Here is a 25286-nt window from a genome sequence, read left to right as displayed (position 1 = left end):
ACAGTAAATCCGTTACGAAACGCCGAGGGTAACCCCCAGCTCCCTCGCGCGCCGCCCGCGCAGCGGCCACCCCGCTCCGCCAGCCGTGAGGTCACGGCGCGCGGGCGGGCCCGGCCAGCCCCGCCGCCGGCGGCGGGGCCCGAGGGCGGCCGCCGCTGGTGGATCCCCGGTGCTTGTGGGAGGGCGCAGCGAGCCTACCCAACCAGAACTTGTCAGCTGGTTGCAGGCTTGCCTTTTTTTTTTCCGACCAGGATGTAAGCCTACCACAAAGGAGCTGAAGTTCAAGTAAGGCTGCTCAGCCTCGCATGAAATGACGGATTCCAAGCTTTAAAACCGGAACGCCGCGTTCTCCCCTTCCACCAAGAGAAAGTCTTCCTGCGCCTCCACAGCAGCACGGTGCGGATGTGTGGCTTAGCCTGGGTACTCAAGCTGTGAAAAGTCTTGAGGAAGAAAAACGAAGAAGAAAGAATTTTGCAGATCACCTAGTTATTTCCTTGTCTTAACTTCAGTACAGCATACAAAGCTTTTCAGCGGTAGGCTGCAGGTCACCGAAGAGTTACGCTTTCGATACCATCAGCTAAATGAGATGTCACAACTCCTCTGGACGAGCTGTTCTGAAAGCCTTTGACGAAAGCACGCTAAGGACTGAAGAAAGAAGCCAAAGGAGACGGGGTAAGAATGGATAGTACAGATGGATTGCGTTTAAAGAATGCAGCTGTTTTTGTATGTCCGGGCTCCAAAGACTGACTGGTTTGCAAAGCCAGCCAGCCGGACTATCATAGGAGTGACTGTAAGCTTGTCAAAGATATTACTGCTCCTTAACATAAAGCAGCAAACCTGGTTTTTCCTTTTTAAAAAAATAAATTTTAAAAAAATCCCACACCAAAAACACCCAACCAACACAAAAAACCCCCAAAACCAAATACTAAAATATAGTTGTAAAGATAGTTGAGAGATTTTGTGATGCCAGGCAGTGAAAAGCCTTCTTGCTGCTATTTTCAAGAATATGCAATCTTTATTTTATTTAATTCTGCATGTAACTTTGGGCTTCATGCTTCCTCAAACTTGCTGAAAATGCATATGCCTTTCAACAAACTTTCTAGAACATACTAATTACTATGATAACTTTTTGAAAGGACTACCTGTATTAAAAATTATGAAATCTCCATTCAGTCTTTCTTACATTCATGTCTGATCAAGAAGATATAAAAGTTCCTGGAACTTTAATAGTCTATAAAATAAGTAATTGTAAGATCTTGCAAAAAAATGTAATTTAAAAAAGATTCCTGCATTTATAAGTACCTTTGTGTAAGCATTAAGTATTTACTATATGATCTAACTACTATTTTTCCTGGGCAAAATGAGGCACTTATTGAATGAGGATCTGTTTAAGGTTATTATGTACAATGTGCATGCACACATATAAGCACACACAGTATGAGAACTTTTTGGTAGTGACTGGATTAAGTAAAAATCAGGTGAGGCTGCTGTTAAGGGAAGTAAAAACAAAAGCAGTGCTCTTTTTCAACAATTACATTCCACATCTATGACAGAACTTTAGTAAAACACAAAGAACAATCCACAAACAACATGACTAAAATTCTTGGTAATCCAGAATGAAAAATTTGTAGTTCTTGTAATTAAAAAAGCTACCTTTTGCCAAAACTTGAAAAAAACTTACATAGTAGCAAAAGATATATATATATATATCTTTTGAAGTTTCTTGCAGCACTTAATAGTATTTCACAACAAAAGTTCTCCAAGAGCTAATTAAGATACTCTCATGCTGAAGTGTTGCTTTAATCATCCATTCCCCTCAGTGAAAAAAGTATTTCCTTTTAAGAAGAACAAACTAGTGCTTGAACCAAAATTTCACCACAATTTTAAGTGGACAGAAAAGCTGAATATAGAATTCATTATAAAAAAAGTATCTAAAGCAATTAATTCCTGTCAGTGTGGCACTGCTAACAATGGAATCAAGTAACTAGTGGCAAAAAACTGAAAGGCAATTAGAGACGTGGTTTAGTGGGCATGGTGGTGTTGGGTTAATGGTTGGACTTGACGATATTAAAGGTCTTTTCCAACCTTAATGATTCTGTGAAAATCATTCCCCCCATAAGTTTGGAGTCAAATTTTTCAACTTAGTTTTACATCATGTTTTCATAACTGAAACTGCATGTGTCAGCCTTTCCCTATCCCCTATTATATTTACTTAAAACTTCAAACAAAACTTTAAAGCTTTTCCTAATACATGTGGCATGCATACTACTGTACTGTATTTTCACTGTGAATTGCTGTTTCCTTTTACAAAACTGAAAAAATCAGTGTTCACATTTGTCACAGCAGTACTCTTCATCTATAAATCAAACTACATGAGTTAATTCTAAAAGACAACCTGTACCAGGGGCAGTCCCACTCCTTAGAAAAGAGCAAAAATTAATAAAGCGTATTAAATATGAAGACTACCTGAAAAATTGAGAGGATGGATTAATAGAATTCCGTGCAAGAGAATGCTTGGGAGAAGGAACAAGAACAGAGCATGAGCTCTGAGAAAAGGTGCAGGGAGTAAGTAAGAAAGAAAGAAGCTTCAGAAAATTCATGCATCTCTCCCTTATCACAATAGTGTTGTGAAATCCAGATCATATTACTGGCCTGGTGCCTGGAACATGCCAGCTAACTGTAAGTCCACAAACATCGACTATCAAAGGACTCTGCAGAAGCAAAAACTAACGTTTGTTAACAAAACCCAAAACCAAACCCTCAGATCTTTTTAAAGTAGGATTTTACATTTTTGACACTCTTGCTCCAACTGCTTTTATAATCCAATTAAAATGTAAAACTGCACTAATCTAAAAACCCATTTTAATATCAAAGATGAAAGTACTAAAGCAGTGAAGATTTGCTGCTAGTTTTTCATGTTTCTTCTTTAGAATGAACAATTATCAAATTATGTGTGAATTCACAATCAAATAAAATAGCGCATCTCTTCAAGAATAAATGCTGTAATGGCTAACACTGTGCCTTCTGTGAACGTGCCTTCATTTATACGTCTAAATGCTCAAGGAATCTGCACAAAAGGTACCATAGCACAAAAGGTATGTAGGAAAAGCCAGCCAATCAAATGACTGCTAGCCTCATTATATTAAATATGACCAGCACACAAGTGATTAACTTACAGAACTGAATTTTGTAACAGAGCAATTTAGCGCAGCAAAATAAACTCATCTGTATATAGGATATCACTGCTACATTTTTCTTCTAAGTCAAAACAACCGTACAGGGAAATGTTGGAAAATATCAGTATCATGCAAAAAGTGTGTATCTCATCCTTCTATGATTTTTCATATATCTGGGTATTTCTTAAAGTCTCCGAAAGATCAATTTAATTATGGTGCATTCAATTCTGGCATGTAAGAACTACACACACTCTTAACAATTCAGCCTCTAGACTACAAGTCCTTCAGTCAGAGCAATTTACAAGGATGGGAATAAATTGTGAGTGTTGGACCTTGCCTATCCACTCTTTAATGGAAGTCACCTATTACAAAAAACCAAAACACATACATAAAACTATGGACAGAAAATAGAGTGAAATAATAAAAAATAAGCCCCCAAATTCTGGAACTAACTTTCTAAGGGATGCAATACTCTGGGAGCCTTTTTAGGGAGGCTGAGTGACAATGACAGAAAATGGTAGCAGTTTTTTGTAAAAACAACAGTTGTCCCAAAGATACAGTAATATAAATGGAGAATCTGATTTTGTTTTGACAGCTTACTGAGTACTGCTGCTTAAGTGTAAAAAGTCACATAGGAAACCTACTTCTTCACCTTGTTTACAATTATTATCATAACTGAAGCTAAATAAACTAAAAATGTCTCCTTATTTCCCACGCTGCAACATACAAGCCACTAAAAATCTAACTTTCTGAAGTGAGAATTGCTGTATCTTCATCCTATACCAGGTTCTGATTTATTAGCTCCTCAAACCAAGTTGGTAGTGTTTTTTCTTAATTAGATTATCTTTGCAATAAATTCAATTATGCTGCAATTCAGTGTTGAGGGAGCTGTTGGAACTGCTCACCAAGCCACTTTCAATCATTTATCAGCAGTCCTGGCTAACTAGGAGGTCCCAGTTGACTAGATGTTGGCAAATTTGAACACCCATCTACCAGAAGGGCTGTAAGGAGGATCCAGGGAACTACAGGCCTGTCAGTCTGACCTCAGTGCCAGGGAAGGTCATGGAACAGATCATCATCACGCAGCACATACAGTACACCCAGGTAACCAGGCCCAGGTGATCAGGCCCCAGTCAGCATGGGTATATGAAAGGCAGGTCCTGCTTGACTGGCCTGATCTCCTTCTGTGACAAGGTGACCCACTTAGTGGATGAGGGAAAGGCTGTGGATGTTGTTTACCTGGACTTTAGTAAAGCCTTTGACACCGTTTCCCACAGTATACTCCTGGAGAAACTGGCTGCTCATGGCTTGGAAGGGTGTACTCTTTGCTGGGTAAAAAACTGGCTGGCTGGGCCAGAGAGTTGTGGTGAATGGATTTAAATCCAGCTGGCAGCCAGTCACAAGTGGTGTTCCCCAGGGCTCGGTATTGGGGCCAGTTCTGTTTAATATTTTTGTCGATGATCTGGATGAGGGGATCGAGTGCTCCCCAGTAAGTATGCAGATGACGCCAAGTTGGGTGGGAGTGTTGATCTGCTCGAGGCTAGGAAGGCTCTGCAGAGGGATCTGGACAGGCTGGATTGATGGGCCACAGCCAACTGCATGAGTTTCAATAAGGCTCAGAGCCAGGTCCTACGCTTCGGTCACAACCACCCCACGAAATGCTAGAGGCTTGGGGGAAGAGTGGCTGGAGAGCTGCCTGGCAGAAAAGGACCTGGGGGTGCTAGTTGACAGACATCTGAATATGAGCCAGCAGTGTGCCCAGGTGGCCAACAGCATCCTGGCCTGTATCAGAAATAGTTTAGCCAGCAGGACTAGGAAAGTGATCATGCCCCTGTACATGGCACTGGCAAGGCCACACCTCAAATACTGTGTTCAGTGTTGGGCCTCTCACTACAAGAAAGACATTGAGGTGCTGGAATGTGTCCAAAGAAGGGCAACAAAGCTGGTGAAGGGTCCAGTACACAAGTCTTGTGAGGGGCAGCTGAAGAAACTGGGGTTGTTTAGCCTGGAGAAAAGGAGGCCGAGGGGAGACCTTATTGTTCTCCACAACTACGTGAAAGGAGGTTGTAGCAAGGTGGGTATCAGTCTCTTCTCCCAGGTAACAATCAATATGGCCTCAAGTTGGCAGGAAAGGTTTAGATTGGATATTGAGAAAAATGTCTTCACCGAAGGGTTGTTAAGCATTGGAACAGGCTGCCCAGGGAAGTGGTTGAGTCACCATCCCTGGAAGTATTTAAAAGATGTGTAGATGTGGTGCTTAAGGACAGGGTTTAGTGGTGGACTTGGCAGTGCTAGGTTTACAGTTGGACTCAATCTTAAAGGTCTTTTCCAACCTGAATGATTTTATGACTCAAATAGTTACTGAAGTCCCCAGAAATCCTCTTCTGTAACATCCTAGTTTTAGCACAGAAAATTGCCTTCTCTGTAAAGCAGGCTCCAAGGGTAGACACAGTGTCACGTATCACTTGTACAAAAGCTGCATTTATATAGCTCAGTGCATCACACTTTCATACCTACAAGTCCTCTGGCTTAATAACAGTTTACTACATACAGAAAAACAAGAGCAGCAGCAGCAGGAGGCAATTCTACTGCTTGTACCTACTGGGTTCTTTTATATTCTGTAGCTGTAGGAGTAACCCATACCATGCAATTTAATATACAAAATTTATATTCTGGTATGAAATCCAGGCCATTATTTTCCACGTTCGTCTTAGTTATGGTTTTCCACACAAGATTTACACAGATCATTATTTTGCTTTTGTAGTTCTTCAAAATGCTATAGTACAGGTGATGCCAAAAACATTTCCTCTTTAAACTGACTTGCAATCCAAAGTAAAGCATAATAAAGTTCAGTCCTCAGCCACCATCTAGTGGTCTTCCTATGGTCTCAGCTCTTTTTTCTGCAGAACACTGAGGAAGTGTGGGTGTAAAAAGAACATAATATAAACTCCCAGAGGCAAGATGCCAGTCTCTCAATGGTTGAAAGACTCAACATTGCAAAATCATTTTAGACGTAGACGCAACAGTGTTGACAATATATACTCAGGCTTTCATAAATACTTTTCTTTCCAGAGTAATACTGCAAATGCCTAAATTATGAACAAATGTCATCCAACAAAACCCAGCAATATCATTGAAAGGATACTGGTAGTATTTTCAGATAAGCTTAATGATACTTTTATGTTATCACAAGTAATACTTTTCACCTGATGCAAACATACCTTTGTTCTCTTTTGTACACAAAAATCCCAAGAATACGTTAAATATTTCACAAAAATCTGAAAGAAATAGTTAACCAGTCTATTTTGTAAAAATGAGATCCTCTGAAGCATAGCATCAGAACCAATAAATAAAGAAAAAATGTATACATGTTGGAATGGCCACAATTAAATGTGTTTTCTGTTATAAGTAGCTAAAAAAAAAAAAAGGCCATAGTGCTGATGCTGCTACCTTTAATGTTTCCTCTTAAGGTAAGCTGATGTAAAAAAGTTAACATTTGCCAAACAGTAATACTTTGCACATAGAGATATTTTTACCTTTATCATTTCAGGATCACGACAGTGATTAAACTATAGGATGTGAAACACCTGTATAATTTTAGATGGTAAAATGCTTTAACCTTTTTGAATTATCACATACAAATTTCAAGATACTCATAACAAAATATTTTGACTAACCAAAAGTCCCATATAAGCAAGACAGTGTACAAGACAGAAAAATATTTCAAAGCAAAGCCAAAGAAAGATTTTATTTCCTTTTTCCCTTTAAGGAAAAGGAAAAAACAGTCAAATGATGAAACATCTCATATCCCTTTCAGAAAGTTTTTTTTTTTACAAGATCATGGGAACATCCTCAGTTGGTCAAACAATGAATGAGCAAAAAAGCCAAATTATTATTACCTACTTCCATTTATATACAGAGATAGGCCAACATTTAGTCTACAAACTGAAATTCTAACCAAAGTGTTTATGCTGGCTAGGAGTATGAAAAATACTATGATTATAAACCACACAAAAATGCCAAGAAAAGTTTTCATACAGATGCAGTTATACTGGTACAAGACAAACAGGAAAAAAAAGAATTATTTTGCCTGAATAATGTATACTGCCAAGTAGGGCAAAAATACACAAAATTGGTTTTAGGTGCATCTGCACTAGGGCAACTTTGTCCCAACTCAACTCCCATTAAAAGTGCCTTTATGAGTACACAAGTCTTGAACAGCCAGAATCTAGAAATGAAATTAATTCAAACTTCCATACTTTTTCTAATTAGAAATTCTATTTCATATTTAATTAAAATGACACATATCTTTCTTTTTAGGCATGCTTCTTTCACCTCTGGTTTTTGTTTGTATGCTTGCTTGTTTAAGTTTTGTCAATGTGCACAAGGATAAAAGACAGACACACTGTATTTCTAGTAATTAAGAAAATTTGTGCCAAACCTGCACACATGCTTTTGTATGTGTTTTATGCTTATATGTAGTTTTGTGCAATGGTGATGTTGAAAAATCTACAGCTAACCAAGCGGAATTTTGCTCTGTGGACAAATATGGCCCCAGTAACATTGTTCCCTCCCAGACTACTCCAGAAGAGCTACTGGGAGAGGGAGAAAGGAAGAGGGGGTTGAGCCAGAGAAATAGGAAGAACTGAGTTATCAGCAAGCAACGGCACTAGTTAAGTACAAAGAGTATGAGCAATTATTTGGCAAAAGTACAACAGAAGAAAACTGAAAACTAGTGTGCTAGACATCAAATAAATAAGATCTTCCTCTCCCACGGGAAGGAATTCTGATGTCCTAAGAATCTGATGTTCTCCTACTAAAGAAGAAGAGGCAGATATTAAAAAGCATTAAATAAATCCTTCCTTAAAATTGTTTCTCTGGTTTCCCTTCCCACTATCCTCCATGAAGCTTTTTTCTCCCTGAAAGATTAATCATTGAGGGTTGTTCAAACAAGCATGTTGGTAATGAACTTCATTTGAATCCAACTGCAGAAAGGAAGAAATGCTTTCTATGTTATGCAGTCCATCACAATATGCAACAAATAGGCCTCGTTCTGAACACTGTTTTTTTTTTAACTGAACAAGTTAAAAGTAAGGAAGGCAATAAAAGACTTAAGAGATCCCGTCATAAACAGACTCTGCAAGAAGAAGGACATCTGAAGACAGTACGGTTCTTGTTTCTGTTTGTCAAGGAGCTTTCTCTTACCAATGGTCTTTTCCTTCCAATGTTTTTTCTTATAGGAAGAACACCTTAGAAAAGGTGACATGCAGGCAAGATCATGAGACAGAAGCATTTCAGCACAGTCTAATCATGCTGATGCCATTCACTGATGGCTTACCTTCTGCAAACAGTGGTCAAACACTGGAATAGGCTTCCTAGAGAGGTAGTCGATGCCCCACGCCTGTCAGTGTTTCAGAGGCATTTGGACAATGCCTTTAATAGCATGCTTGAACTTGGTTAGCCCTGAATTGGTCAGGCAGTTGGAGGAGATGATCATTGTAGGTCCCTTCCAACTGAAACAGTCTAGTCTATTTTGAAAGATGTCAACATATCAACTGATATGTTAAGATGAGGCTGATAACTGTTTCATTTTTTTCTTAAACCGTTATTAAAAAAATTGGAGAAAAATCAAACTGTGATATGTTGCTCTCTATTTCTTCAGTCTGGAAAAGAATGTGCATCCCAAATTGTGTGCTCAGTTAAAGACATGAGATGCTGTAACAAAGACATAAGTGAACTCTGAGGAAAAAATTAGTTTCTTTTTAGTGGTCACAATAATTACAGTTATTTAGGGGGAAAAAAAAGATATTTCAATTCAAACAGTGAAATAAAACCCATTTTACACCTATATGTGAGACACAGTTGCCAAAAGAGTCCATCTGTGCAGAAATGTGAGACCTGGAAAACTGCCAGAGTTTCCAAATGTGACCTGCTGTGCAAATGCTGATCATGCAAGTTAAAGCTGTCTGGGGTGAATTTATGTTCCCTGTTTTTCAGGGCTCCAAGTAACATTCCTTTCCTCACAGAAACCATGTCAAACTCAAAACTTTTATCTGACAAGTTTTCAAGATTCTTGGCAAGTTCTGTACAGCACAATTCCTTTCCATTTGCAAAATGAAAATGAGTTTATTCCAAATAAGAGACTGAGGCAAAAATATGTATCCAAAAACTGAAAGAAGGATTAAGTCCTGGTCACTTCTGTTTGAATAATTTACAGAAGCATTTACAGACACTTCTATGGTTTATTTCAAACCAACAGAAAAATGTGACTGACAACTGTATCTCTTCTCACTATGAATAATTATTTAAGCATGCATATGCATGATTATTTTGAAAGTCTAAAAAAATTTCTTAAAAGTCAGCAGCGACCTAGAATCATAGAAGAATTCAGACTGGATGGGACCCCACCCTCTTCTCACAAAGCAAGGTTAATTTCAACATTAGATCAGACTGCTCAGAGCTTTGCCTAAATCAAAACTTTCTGTATTTCCAGGAATGAGATTCCACTACCTCTTTGGGTGGCTGCTTCAGTCCTTGGTCACCCTCATTATGAAATTCTTTTTTTCTAAAACCCAAAATGAATTTTTCCTGAGGCAATTTGTATCCGTTGACCATTATACTTTCTTTCACTGTGCACTTCCAAGAATCCGTCTTCTCTACAAAAACCTCATTAAGTAGTTGAAGACAGCAGTAAGATGTCTCCTTCACCTTTTCTTCTGGAGGCTAAAGAAACCTAGTTCTTTCTGCTGCTCCTCATACATCATGTCTGCCAGCCTCTGGCTCTCCATGTTAGTTGCACTCAGCTGCACTCATTCCAGTTTCTCACAGTTGTTACTATCATCATTTCATGTAATTGAAAAAATTTCGTTGCACTAATGGCGACCAAGCAGTGAGGTGACAGTTATTTAAACACTGAATGGTTATTCCATGTGAAATGTTTTACGAGCAAAGAAAAATATGATGGTAATTCCACCTTGGTTTTAAAAAGTATCAAGCAGGCTTTATAGACTGAAAAAGCTCCATACTATATTCTTTCCTCCCATTGTATTTATTTTAAGAAATCTAGGTTATATATACACATGCCTATTAAAATTCAAAAACAAAAAGCTGTTAGAAATACACAATATCAAAGTGGTGTTCAACCAGCTGATAAGAGTGGTTTATGACAAGGGCATTCCTGGCAGTAGTGACAATGCTAAGCTCATGTTTCCAAGATGACTTGCCTATAAAGTTCCGGTTTTGACTTATTTTTTAAGAGATTGTGATGGCCTCAGATGTCCACCTTGAATATGAATCTGCTCTGAGAACTAATTTAGTGTAATTTCACCAAAAGGGTACTGCTGCAGTATGTCAATAAACTTAATAGTTGGGAGTCATCTTTGTCCACCATGCACATATGCATGTGTTTTATCCCTTCCAAGAAGAGACTATGCAGTGGAATGACAAGGCTGAGTGTAAAAGACAATGTCTCCAGTGAGAATCACAATAAATATTTTAGTTGTAAACTTTATTAGTCAGGAAGAACAACAGGTTTTACTGTCTATGATATTGGGAACTAGAGTTTTTAATTTATAATTCTTAAAGACTAAATTAAAATTGTTACATTTCATCTAAGCTATATCTCCTGCAATACACATGTAGTTATAAAATACTGCAAATGAGCTGTTTGATATTTTTAGAACTTTTAGCAGCACATATTAACTTACATTCTGTTTACATTTAAAAGTTCTATGTCTAACGGTAAGAAATGAAAACGTGATTAATATTTAAATGAAAACACCAATCTTGGAACTTTTGTAGTACTTGCCTGGAAGAAAGGATTCTTCACATCCTAGTATTTATTACTTAGTTTCTTGTGGTTCCTGACAGGCTTTAGATAAAACTAGCAACTACAGTTCTGGCCATAGAACGATACAACTATTCCCCACGATGTCCCCTTTAGCCAACGTAAGTTCATACCAGACAAGAAAAATAGCTCATTTGTACATAGACATACTAGTTACTATGTAATATTTTGTAAGTTTTAGAACAGATTATCGGTTTTAAATTTGCATTGATTTCCTATTTGTTACTTACTGTTAAATTTATTTTAAAACAGATTTTTAAAAGTTCTTTGTGGAAGAATATTTGACCAGAACTAGAGTATCATGATGACAACAACATTCATCTGTTTAATGCTAACAGCTGTTGTGGGAGCTACTGCAAGCAAAGCACAGGAATTTGAAGGCAATGATGAGGATACAGAACAAGAATTCATTTATATGAACAGATATAAGCGTTCCAGTGACACACAGGACAGATGCACTTACACTTTTATTGTACCTCAACAGAGAGTGACAGGTGCCATTTGTGTTAATTCTAAGGAACCTGAAGTTCTACTTGAAAACAGGGTAAATAAACAAGAATTACAGTTACTTAACAGTGAACTACTTAAACAAAAGAGACAAATAGAAACTCTCCAGCAACTGGTAGAGGTGGACGGTGGGATTGTTAATGAGGTTAAACTCTTAAGAAAAGAGAGCAGAAATATGAATTCTCGTGTCACACAACTCTATATGCAGTTACTACATGAAATTATCCGAAAACGTGACAACGCCTTAGAACTTTCTCAACTTGAGAATAAGATTTTGAACCAAACTGCAGATATGTTGCAGCTTGCAAACAAATACAAAGACTTAGAGCACAAGTACCAACATTTGATGTCAATTGCCAATAATCAGTCAATAATAATTGCCCAACTGGAAGAACACTGTCAAAGAATGCCATCTATAAAGCCACTGCCACAAACTCCACAGCCACCAAATAAAGTGTACCAGCCTCCTACTTACAATCGCATTATTAACCAGATATCTACTAATGAGATTCAGAGTGATCAGAACTTAAAGATTCTGCCACCTACCTTACCAACCATGCCTGCAGTTACTAGTATTCCGACTTCAACTGATAAACCATCTGGTAAGTAGTATTATTGATATGTCTACATTAGTTTATACTAACATGCAGCGGGCAATGTTTTAATTGTAGTATCGAATATGCACACAGAATTATTTATTCAGCAAAATAAATCCAAATTAATTATTTTGAACTAATTGAAATTTTTTAGATCTGACGTTGTCTGTGTATCTATCTTGTGTATTTTTAATATACGTGTTGTAGTACAAGCACAGAAAGAAAGCAAAAAAAAAAGAATTCTGAATGTCTAGCAGATTCAGACACACTAGCCCCACAGATTTTTCTCATGTTACTTTGCCAAGACAAACCCACCATTTATAGGAGATATATGAGATAAAGGAGCTGCAGAAAAATCTTACTAATCAACAGTCAATCGTCTAAAATTTATTTACCTGTGCCCAAGACCAAACTGCTAGAATTCATAGAATCTTTGGGTTGGAAAGGACCTTCAAAGGTCATCTAGTCCAACCCCCCTGCAGTGAGCAGGGACATCTTCAACTCGATCAGGTTGCAGAGAGCCTCATCCAACCTGATCTGGAGTGTTTCCAGGGATAAGGTGTCTACCAGCTCTCTGGGCAACCTGTTCCAGTGTTTCACCACCCTCATCATAAAAAAATTCTTCCTTATACCTAGTCTAAGTCTATCCTCTTTCAGTTTAAAACCATTACCCCTTGTCCTATCGCAACAGGCCCTGCTAAAATGTCTGTCCCCGTCTTTCTTATAAGCCCCTTTCAAGTACTGGAAGGCTGCAGTAAGGTCTCCCCGGAGCTTTCTCTTCTCCAGGCTGAACAACCCCAACTCTCTCAGCCATTCCTCATAGAAGAGGTGTTCCATCCCTCTGATTGTTTTTGTGGCCTCCTATGGACCCTCTCCAACAGGTTCATGTCTTCCCTGTGCTGAGGTCTCCAGGACATCTGATGGGGTTTGACACTTTTTGTGTAAACGTTTATGAAGTTATTACAAGTTTGGTGATCTAGCATATGGTAATTTTTGTGCTGTGCAACTTAAAAATGAATTATGTATCTGCTCTGTACCTCACACAGGGCACTTGTGCTCTAAGACAGGAGCAAAGGGAAGCAAGTGGTGGAATAGTAGCGGATATTACACAGCCCTCATTAAGAGTCTTAGGAGTTCTGCCATAAGCAAGATTAGAGGCATCCGAAATTGCATTAGAGATCAATTGATCTATATGATAAAGAAATAACAGGTAAAGAATCCAGTTTCACCTATGGTCCCATAAAGTTCAAAAAATAGTTCAAGTATTATGAGTCCCATACAAGAGAAATCTGTCCTTCAGTGTGTGGGCAACATATACTTGCTTCAGAAAAAAAGATAGGGGACCCAGAGACATCTGAAATGAAGATTAAACACAGTAAGGCACATGACCTGCACTCAGGTGCAATAGCATTTCAAGGCTATTTGCAACATATTGTAAATGACATCGTCAAACTCTTTAGAATTATCAAATAATGCAACTGCCACATTTTAAAAAAACAAAACCAAAAAACCCCACAACTTCTTTCTCCATGGAAATACCCACAATGAAAGAAACTTAAGAGGTGTTTCTCTAAAACACAGTCTCCATCTCTAACACTTTGCTACAAAGCAGTTACTTCACAGTATTGCCAGAGATGAACTCACCAAAGCTTGCATTGTGGCATGGATAACCTCAGTCAAAAATACCATGACTCTAATGTTCTAGGTAAAAAAAAAAAAAAAAAAATCAGGAGAAAATCAGGTCTATTACAATTTCTTTAAAGCAATACACTAACTACAGGGCGACCTCTTTAATAATTACATTTTAACTTTGAACTCAAAATTGGTTCAAGCTTCATACAGTATTTCCCATCTTTCTGTAAGTGAAATATCTTTCAAGCATTCCTTTAAGACCTTTCCCCTTCCTGTTACACTCTTCTGAAAACTCAGTAATTGGTCAACATCCTCCTTGTGCTTGCAAGTACCCAAACTGGAGCTAAGGCTTTACGATCACACAGTAGAATAGAAAAGTTACTTCATGTGCATAGTACTTTCGTTGATCTATCCTCATAAAACATTTTCTTTTTTTCCAAAGAAAAACATTGACTCATGACCAGCTTGCAACCCTGTAGAAGCCCTAGATCCTCACCTGAGGAAATAATGCTTATACAGCTATTTTTCATTTTGATCTCCAAAGGTCCCTTCCAAAGTCCATGATTCTAAGATCAGATTTGACATCTGCTACTTCTCCTTTATCTACATAACTTATCAGAAAAAGAAGTTTCACATTTCTTCTGCACAAATCCATTATAATATTAATTCCTCTCCTTATTTTCTTGTTTGCAGCAGTTTGATTTGCTCAAGCAAGTTTCTGGCAACTGAAGTTAAGCTATTTAACCTTTCCTTTCCAGGGTATCCTCCTCCCCTCTCCCCACCTTTCTTTTTGGGCAAGGAACACTAATACCTTTTCCTCATCCTCCAAAATGTTCTCCACTCACAAAGCACATCTCAAACTAAATCCCTCCTCACAATCAATGCCATAAATCATGCTTCAGCAATGTGTCTGGAATGAACTAGGAAAAACCCACAAAAATACACCCCCACTCCCCATACCCACAACCAACACCCCACCAAACAAACAAAACCCACCACAACTGCCCAGACACTAGAAAAAAAAAAATTCACCTATATTTTATCCAATCCTTCAGTTCTCAACCTTTGCCAAAGCTCCTGGCTGTACTAACCATCTGATCCTGTGCAATGAAAACTGAAGCAAATGGAAGAAAAAATATTAAATGCCTTCTCAGTTTAATCTGTCAACAGCTCTCCTTCCTCACAAAGTAGCAGATCAATATTTTCCCTTGATCCTACACTTACTGAGACCTAGAGATTCTTACTACTGTCAGTAGCTTTGTTTGATTTTGTACATTTTGTCCACGCTGTTGGGTTGGGGGGGTGGTGGTGGTTACTGTTTTGATAAAAACAAACACACCCCAGAAACAACCAGCCATGCCTAATACTTTGAGCTAGCATCTACTTTGTATGAGCTTTCTTCATGTTTTAAAGCTACAGGAAAGGTCATGATTTAGCCAGGTCAGTTTCTTATCATTTTCCCTATCCATCTTCTACAACAGCAAAATCCATTGCAGCGTCCTCAGAGACTCTTTAACTTCTAAACTCTTTGCTTGGACTAATTGTCTAAAGCATTTCTTTGCATGCTGTCTGAATTTGCTGAAGTCCGTTATGTTGAAGTTCATTGTCTTTATTTTGCTTTCCACTTTCCTTTCTTAAGAATTGTGGCCTCCATTATTTCACGATCAAGATCGCCTACACTGCTTTCCATTTCACGTTTTCAGTCAGTTCTTCCATACTTACTAGGTTCAAACACAATATATCCTGTGGTTTTTGGCTTTCTCTATTTTAGGTATGTATGAAAAACCTATCCTTAACAAATTCCAAAAACTTGCTATATATTTTTTATCTGCTGTGTTCTTCTCCAAACAGATATCTGGAAGATGGTAAATCACTGTCAGAGGTAGGCAACAAGTGTCAAAAAACCAAACAACATTTAAGTTAATTATGCACATAATCTGTGTAAAAAGTGAGACCTAAGTTACTTCACTTTTTAAAAACAAATCTTATATTTCCCTTTTATTTGCGTTAATGATTTTAAATTAATTAAAAGTGACTTGGAGCCAAACTTCCAGTTCCCCATGAAGCACTATGTACGATTACTGAATCTCATCAAATGTAAGAGCTTGAAATAACGACGTCTCGTTTCTGTAAAACATAATGCAGTGTGAAAATACCAGTGCAAAGCAAAATTAGGTGAATCTCTAATTCATAAGAGCAATTACATGGACCTGTTGGAGTGGGGCCAGAGGAGGCCACAAAAACAATCAGAGGGCTGGAACAGCTCTGCTGTGAGGACAGGCTGGGAGAGCTGGAGGTGTTCAGCCTGGAGCAGAGAAGGCTCTGGGGAGACCTTACTGCAGCCGGCCAGGAATTAAAGGGAGCCTGTAAGAAAGACGGGGACAGACTTTTTAGCAGGACCTGTAGTGAAAGGTCAAGGGGTAATAGTTTTAAACTAAAAGAGGGTAGATTTAGACTAGATATAAGGAAGAAATTTTTCACAATGAGGGTGGTGAAACACTGGAACAGGTTGCCCAGAGAGGTGGTCGATGCCCCATCCCTGGAAACATCCCAGGTCAGGTTGGACAGGGCTCTGAGCAACTTGATTGAGTTGAAGATGTCCCTGCTCACTGCAGGGGGGTTAGACTAGATGGCCTTCAAAGGTCTCTTCCAACCCAAAGATTCTATTATTCTATCATAATCCCAGACCCTTTCCCTCCCCCCCTTTTTTTTAATTACATGTTAAAAAAAAAATTGAGAAAGTATTTTTAGTACAACTTAATTGTTGAGGTTAACGTCAAGAAATAAAATATGGTTAGAAAAATTTTTTAAGAATCCAAACGGAATTAATGGCTGTGGAAGTCAGAAATTAAGGAGATACAAGACAAAGAAACAGGGCTGGGAAGAGTAATCGTGTGGTTTGGGTTAGCAAAATTACAGACACAATTTTAAAAACTTATTTTGCAATCTTCAACTTGGCACAGATGGGTGCAAGTCCAAAGCAATACAATACACCTCTCACAATCAGTTATCAAAACCTATTCTGCTCTTTATGCGACATAAATGTGCGGTCTCTTCATTACAGAGCTGTGCCTCCATCCTATACATCCAGTACTACAAAAGTATTTTTGATGTGTTTGTGCCAGTGAACAGGCATTGTTCAGATTACAAAGGTACTACTCCTCAAAGGTCTGCTTGACTCCCTAGAGGTGATTTTATCAAAACTACCTATCCGAAAGACAGGATGCTCTCACTTTTTCAAGGGAAGATAAGATGACCCTTGTTGGTGAAGCATGCTAATACATCAGAAGGAAGATTTACACCTTATTATTACAAAAACACTAATTACAGGACGGATCTAGTAAAAGGATAGATCTTTTCTCCCAACAGCGGCACGTATGCTATTGAGAAAGTGTACACAATTGCTGTTCAAAATAACTATAATTGTATTTTACTCCATTTTACTAAGCAAAATATGAATTCCAAGTAAAATTTCTACAGTCCTATTTAGGAGCATTGCTCCTTAGACTTGCTTGAAAGAGCTAAAAGCCTAATAAAAGACTTCAGGATGAAATGGTTTATCCGTGACACTAACAACTCCTCCTTTCTTGGAGTTATTACCCAGAGGTTTGGGGTGGGATGTCGGGCCATGACACACCAAACCCCAACAACTTTGCATACATTAATGCTTAACAACTACAAGCTTTAATATGCCAATGGAAAAAGCAGATGTGGTTTATCTACAATGGGATTTAGTTTATAACATCAAAAAGTTTAGTCCACAGGGTCAATAATTCAAGCAGATCAGAAACAACAATTTATTAGAGCATAGAATTCTGCACACAACAGGACAAACACTATTAGGTAAAACACCGCTACATCTTCTGTACAAAACAGACTTACATGAATACCTTATCAAAATATTCTGCTTTGTATAAATTTGCCAGTGCAACGTTGGAAGATGACTAGACTCAAGACAAATGAAAGCTGAACATGAAAACTGAATGAATATGATTCATCATCCTTATCCAACAAATCAACAAATATTTTTCTAGGAACAAAACATTTAGTAGCTAGTTATACCATTTATGAAATGTAGGTTTTCTTGTGCAATTGCTATAGAAGACATTATTCCTAGAGAAACATGCACACAAACCAGTTTTTTTATACTCTACCAGATAAAACTTGCTGGTAAATATTTTAACCCCATGCTGCATTATAAAAAATACAGTTAAATAGTTAAATAATAAACAGCAAACAGTAATGCTAAGGTTAATGCAATATTAACATAGTATATGCTAATTTTATGTGGTCACACACTTTTTCAAAAAAGGCATTAGTTGTATACAAAAATAAACATACATAATAACATGACAGACAACATATATTCATACTGATAATTATGGCTTAATGAATCAGATGGTTCAAACTGATACATCCTTTAGGTGAAGCAATGCAGTTTTTGTACCATCAAGTAAAATCTTTAGATAGGAGCAGTGGACAAAATTCAAGTAAGAAATGCTGAAATATAATCTGAAAAACAGATTGTTTAAACAGGGCACAGAAATATTAGGCCTATATATATATGCGGGGCCAAGCCAAACATATATATGCTTCTAAACAATTACTACCACTTAAAAAAAACCAAACGAAACATGAAAAAAGATAGAAGAACTAGAAAGTTGGAGTTTTAGCAAGAGTTGATATAACGGTTTACCAGAAACTTGGAGACACAAATGACACAAAAGAACAGAATATTCTAACACCAACATACAAACTAGAAGTGTTTCAGTGTTAACTGAAAAGGTAGAATGTTTTCAAGCACTGTAGAGACTATCTAAAGACACCCTATTGGAAATTCAGAACCATCCATAAAAAAAAAAAAAAAAAAAAAAAAAAAAAGACTTTGAGAGGACCAGGAAATCTTGTCATGGTTAAGCAGCTTGGTAAGAGAGCAGTATTGTAAGACAGACGACATCATTCAAAGCACTAAGGTCATGTCCAAATGAGGAAATAAGAAAAGAACATACTTTCTGCCAGGTTTAAATACACATTAAAATGTTAAGAACGACTTGCAAAAGGAAAAAAGGGCATAATAAATATGATTTCAAACACATCAGGAACAGGAAGCCTGACTAAAAAGTTTATCGGGAAAGATAAAAATATGTACTCGGAACAATTAAGGCAACAGAAAATCTAAATTAATTTTGACATGAGTATTCACTGAGGGGACACTTTGAGGTTCCTGTGTTAACTAAGTTAGTGACAAGGAGGATACTCTGCAGGATTTATCTCAAACTGAAATGTCGGTAGAAGAGGTTATAAAGCCAATGAAAGAAGCGAATACTAACTGCAAAGAGTAAAGCACATTCCCCAAGAGTTCTAAAGGAAACTGAATACGAAACAGTTAACTACTGTGTAATCTCTCCCCCAAAATTGCTTTAGTATGTAAGGAATGGAAGGTGGCAAATGTGACATTGGGAAAAAAAAAAGTCCACTAATTGATAGAAAATGCACTAAGAACAGTAGAACAAGCAGTAAATAAATCTGAATCACATATTATCATCTAATCACCTTGAATAAGAATCAAGTTGGCCTTTGAAATACCAATTTTGTATCACTCAGAGATCTGTGAAGGGCTCAGTGCCTATGCAGATAGAGTTCTGGTTGATATACAGTCCATATGTATTTACAGAAAGCACTGAAATTAAGCTGCTACAGAGTACAAAGAGCCTCACATAAATAAACAGAGAAAGGACTTATAGGCAGCACTCTAGGTACAGTCTGTGATTATGACTAAGGAAACAAGAACACCACAGTGTAGGCCAAAAACTAAGATTGCCTCCTGGTACAATCACTTTTGGTTAACTAGTTAAAAAAGACCAAAACAATGCCAACCCCTCAAAACGCTGAGGTTGGTTCTATAAAACTAATTTATTGCTAACTCATTTACTGGGTACAAGGGTAGCTCTACCAATTACCAGTGTTGGACAGAGAATTATGAAAAAGGGTAGATGAACTGAAACAATTTAAAAGAGAAAGTACTCTTGATAGCAACATATCCTTCAATAAGACTCCTCACGAGAAGATCTGACAAGCCTTCCTCTTTGGGGTGGGGCAGGAGGGAAATCAGTCAAAGGTCTCTAATCCTGAGGATTCTTGTTGGCTTCACTCCACTTCGGCAACATGAGGATTAGCAGCAAAGCAGCTGGGGGAGTCTTATCTGCAGATATCATCACAGACTTCTAATAATTTATATCTAAGTTTATCAGCCTCATTAAAATGGAATCTAACTATCTTCCCACTGGAGAAAAATTTCTTCAAAAATCATGAATGTAAGATACTTTCAAAAAGAGTAAGCTCTTTATGGACTCTGCTAAACTCAAAGAAAAAAAAATGCATTCTCCTTCTGAAAATAGGAGAGCTGTAATTATTTTTAATTTCTGTGAATGCGAACTATTTTAAAAGTCTTCGCATTTATCTACAATTTCACTCACCCACCCATGGAGTGGGCACTCCATGTTACAGATCTCAATTTCTATTTTGTCTTATCATTTGTTAGGGTAACAACAGTAACACCTAGATTTCTTAATTTATATTGCCAGTTCCATTGTTAATGTCTGTGTCAATTACATTTTTTAGGATCTAAGATGAATTTCTCAGAGACAGACAAAGTCAAACTTACCATTTTGTTTTCTAAAGGAAATATATTAATACTAATATATCTATTGAGTCATTCATATTTTGTTTCTTTGAAGGTATAATCAATAAGTGCAGTTGCCTTAAATAAATTTTTTTTTAAATTTACCTTTGTCAGTAATTCATTGCAAAATATTCCAGAAATAAAGTTATAAAAAACAAATCCTGCTTGAAAACACTTAGTAGACACTGTACATTCAATAAGAGGAAAGACAAATGCACTACTGAGCAGAAACAAATCTACTGTAAAAAGCTACCAATTCAAATACCGCTCTGCATTAAAAATATGCTCAACTGCATTTTGATGCGGAGTCCTTCTGTTTTGACACAGGGCCCTGGAGAGACTGTCTACAAGCATTAGAAGATGGCCATGATACAAGCTCCATCTATCTTGTAAAACCAGAAAACACAAATCGGCTTATGCAGGTCTGGTGTGATCAACGGCATGACCCTGGTGGCTGGACAGTCATTCAGAGACGGCTGGATGGGTCTGTCAACTTTTTCAGGAACTGGGAGACATACAAGGTTAGGACAAGTGAGCAGTTTAATGTTTTCTATGCTCTAAAAATCATTGGTAAAGTTAATTTAAAGGGTGATTTTAGAGTCTGGCCAAGAGCTTACTTGAAAAGGAACTTCTGTGTTACCCTTCCAGAAGGCAGTCTCTATAAAATAAGTTACTGTGGTTTTCTACTTAAGAATACACTCAGATTTACCACTAAAACAGATGCACAATATTAACATGCTTCTCCTGCTTCCTTTACAGCAAGGATTTGGTAACATAGATGGAGAATATTGGCTCGGATTAGAAAATATTTATTGGTTAACAAATCAAGGCAACTACAAACTGCTCATAACAATGGAAGACTGGTCAGGTCGAAAAGTATTTGCTGAGTATGCTAGCTTCAGACTGGAGCCAGAAAGCGAATATTACAAGTTGAGATTAGGACGCTACAATGGCAATGCAGGAGATTCTTTCACTTGGCACAATGGTAAACAGTTCACCACACTGGATCGGGACCATGATGTATACACAGGTACAAAGTCCCTTTCAGTTGCCTTGCTTCACAGTCCTGTCCCGTGTCTGTCATCCCGTCGTCCGTTCCCCCCACCCCGGCTTTTATTCCTCCCTTTTTTAAAAAAAAAAAAGAAAAGTACTTATGGTGATACACACCAAAAAAAAACCCCAAACAAAACAAAGCGTTTTCAGATTTGTCAATTAGTAATTTATGAAGCAAAAACTAATGCGTCAAGCCTTATACATACTAACACTGAAACAAAAATTCTCATTGAAATATTTATCATTTATACTAAACAAAGGTCTGTAAAATATGCTAACAAATAATCCAGCAAGGGAGAGTAACACTAAATGAGCCTATCTATAGAACCTAACTACAGAGCTGGGTCCTGAAAAAGCCTAAATTCACCTTGTACCACATGGTATCTACATGTTAAACATGTAGTTTAAAAAAAAAAAAAAGTTTTGTACTTGGCTTGCTTGCTGTAAGATTCTTCATTTGCTCCTAAGACTGAATAGGAATTTTCTCTTACAGGTAATTGTGCTCATTACCAGAAAGGAGGATGGTGGTACAATGCATGTGCTCATTCAAATCTCAATGGAGTTTGGTACCGTGGAGGACACTACCGCAGTCGGTACCAGGATGGTGTTTACTGGGCTGAATTCCGGGGGGGATCATATTCACTAAAGAAAGTTGTTATGATGATAAGACCTAACCCCAACACATTCCACTGAAACAATTCTTCTCTTGGTTTGTTTTCTTGTTCTGAAAAAAACATGTAAAACTATAATATTGTTATATGAAATTATCTTTTCAGAAACGAGGAATGTAACATATTGTACATTTATTGCTAAGATGTGAGGGCTTGTATATTATATTTCCAAGAATCATTCCAGGAAAAAAAAGAGCTGAAGGAAAAAAGGAACTGAAATGACGTAACATTCAGAACACCTCTTAGTACTAGTAGTAGTTATATTAAGCCTTTTACAACTGGCAGTTTAGATGGACTGTAGATAAACTTCTGGGTTTTATTCCCTGTAAATTAAATTTGGATGGCAAAAATACTGCCACAACATTTAAATATTTTTTATGTTACATTATGTATAAATATTATCAAATACAGGAAATACTACAAACTGTACAGCAAGAGGTTTTTATTATTATTATTATTATTATGATCAATCATTTGACACAGGAAATCATATCCTTTGAACTGTGTAGCTGGTATATGTACATTAGTGTGATTATTCTAATTTAATCTTTGTTAACTGCAATGAATAAAGTTAGTACTATGTAATTTGATTTTGAGAGCAGATACTCAAACCATTATTGTCGTGATAAATCCTGTCTTTCCCCTTCACTTTGAGCATTTTAATAATCTGCTCCTATAAATCAGAATTCACATTTGATTCAAATAATTTAGATTAGAAACACTAATGATTTTTCTTACCAAAATTAAGTAGCTACCTGCATATGGAAATTAATCCAGATTTACAACAGATATAATGTGCTGTATAGCCAACATGTTATACTACACAACAATTGTCACAGTATTTTGTACCTGACTCCAGTCATAACGTGCTGTGTAGCCTCCATATCAGAAATGGCTGGATAAAAATTAAAGGGACTATCCAACTTTGCAGGCAAATGATGGATACCACTATATAAGCTATTTAATATCCTTATCCAGTAGATGAAAATTATATAAAGAAGTTACCTGTAGCCAAGAGAAGTTATATTTACCATATTTCACAATTATACTATATTACTGTAAAATTATTAAATAGATTTACTCATCTATGTTTAGAGGTCAGTCACAACTATGAAATACTGACTGGGATAATTCTAATATTCTTCTGAGGTAGGTTTCTAGAACAGATTGTTGTAACACCCATTTCAAAACAGCAACTACTACGAAAAGTATAAGTTAAAGAATGCATATAAGAGGGAGAGCAGCAGCCTCTAGAAGTTCAATATATTTTTCAGTAAGCCTGTAAGATATTTACTGTGCATTTGCGTGCGTGTGCTCGCACACTTTTCTCCTTATTACCTCATCACTTCTTTACAATATGATGTGCATTAAACTGACGTGTCACGTAGCATGTGTTGTATATAACTGAAAGTAGGGTTTTTAATATATTCGATTACTCTCGTAATATTGTAATCCTTTAATAAAGCAACGTTATTTTGACATGTTCAGATTTCATACGGTTTTAGTTCAGATTACTCATAGCAAAGAATAGATAATTACTTCATTTCACCCACTCTGCCTCATGACTCAAATCAGCTCTGATACACAACTACTATTAACATGTGTGAAGTGTCTAAATATTGCAACATCAAAAGCAAAGCAATTTTCAGCTGAGAAAAATGCTAAATTTCCACACATCCCAAGGAGGAAGAACTTTTTGTAGGTCATATGAAAGCCACAAAATTTTTGAACAGTATTCAAGCTTTATCTTCCACTGGTTTATCTACCAGACTCTGGAAAACAATTTTTACGTAAGAAATATTAAACGCATCTACTGGCTCTACAGCCTGGCCATAGTGCTCTAACAATTAGGATTGTAGCATTAAGGCAGTAAAATTCCTGCTGATATCTACAACTAACCACTAATTTTGTCAGAAGTAATCACATACTGGTAGACTGATGCCTACCTTAGAAGAGTCACTTATGGCTTCTTCAATGGGCATGGTGTGTATGCACATTCAGCTTCTTCTATGTCTGTAGCTAGATAATCAAACTTTTGCAAAAATACTTTAGCATAACAATATCCTTAGGTCACGTTCAAAATCCATCCTCTTCTTGCGCTCCTTCTGTAACATGCTTCCAACAGCATATCCAGGTAGAGCACACACATAACCCATGGACTAAGATACAGGTGCAGAAAAACAAACGATGCATTAGCCATATTTATATTAGTTTGGAAGAACTTCATGCTACTACTCTGGAGCATTTGCCCACTCTTAAAACATGCCCACTATGAACATTACCTCCCTGCACTCACAGGTTGCATGAAAAGGACCATCAGAAGCTTTATGAAGATAGCAACTTCAAGATACTGTTCCAAGTGCTACTCCATGCTTGGCTTAGCGGAGGGATACAGAGAACCTCAGGCATCCATTGTGCATATTGTGCTGTTCTATCATTGGCCAAGAGTGATGTTCACAACAAGAACTGTGGCTCAGCTGGCTGACAAAGAAGAACTGAGGATACCTGACATATTCATACCAACTGGGGGTGGGAAGGAGGGAGAGGAAAGGATGCAGAAAAGATCCAAATGGACAAGAATATACATCCAATTGTACCTAACAATTCATTTCCTATCATATCTAAAAAGTCATATTTACATCATAATAATATACTTCACAGAAGTGTTGTAGGGCAACGTTTTAAGCGTACACATTTACTGAAATTAAAGGCATTGGAAAAAGCTGTTTATGTTACTACACAGATTCTATTCAAGAAAGGCATTTACCAACTGGAACTCTGCTTAGCTCAGTGCGGACCATCAAAGTAGGACAACAATAAGGACCATATCATTATTTCATAATTTAGCTAAGGCTTTGACAGATCAGCTCTCTACAAAAAAAAACAAACAAAAAACCAAACAAAAACCCCACACAAAGCCCCCACATCCCAATGTTTAATGTAGCTTTTTTTGCATAAAATTGCATAAAATAATCTTAAACAAACCCAGAGGCTGACACATCAAAAACAATTAAACATATGGAATTTGGAACTTATACAGTGAAGAAAGTTATTGGCAAGTACACTGGCAGAATCACAGATCTGCAAAATTTCACTATACCTATTTTTTTTTCAAATTCACAC

The 25286-nt window shown here is 37.2% G+C and overlaps 2 protein-coding genes across 6 annotated transcripts in view; one reads left to right on the top strand and one right to left on the bottom strand.

Moving 5' to 3' along the window:
* The window catches only part of RALGPS1 (Ral GEF with PH domain and SH3 binding motif 1), a gene marked incomplete at both ends in the record, with an annotated part of 108004 nt that overhangs the window by 58576 nt on the left and 24142 nt on the right, over nt 1-25286 (bottom strand). The window lies entirely within an intron of this gene.
* ANGPTL2 (angiopoietin like 2) lies at nt 11324-22185 on the top strand (the record flags this gene model as incomplete). The annotated part of the gene is made up of 4 exons (XM_082009204.1): nt 11324-12131; nt 20767-20960; nt 21199-21469; nt 21986-22185. The coding sequence occupies 4 exons, from the start codon at nt 11324-11326 to the stop codon at nt 22183-22185; spliced, it is 1473 nt and encodes a 490-aa protein (XP_081865330.1).

The sequence above is a fragment of the Phaethon aethereus genome (genome assembly GCF_964289735.1).
Source record: "Phaethon aethereus genome assembly, chromosome: 20".
NCBI classification, from domain to species: domain Eukaryota; kingdom Metazoa; phylum Chordata; class Aves; order Phaethontiformes; family Phaethontidae; genus Phaethon; species Phaethon aethereus.
The sequence above is the reverse complement of the archived record's forward strand: the minus strand, read 5'-3'. Positions and strand labels throughout refer to the sequence as shown.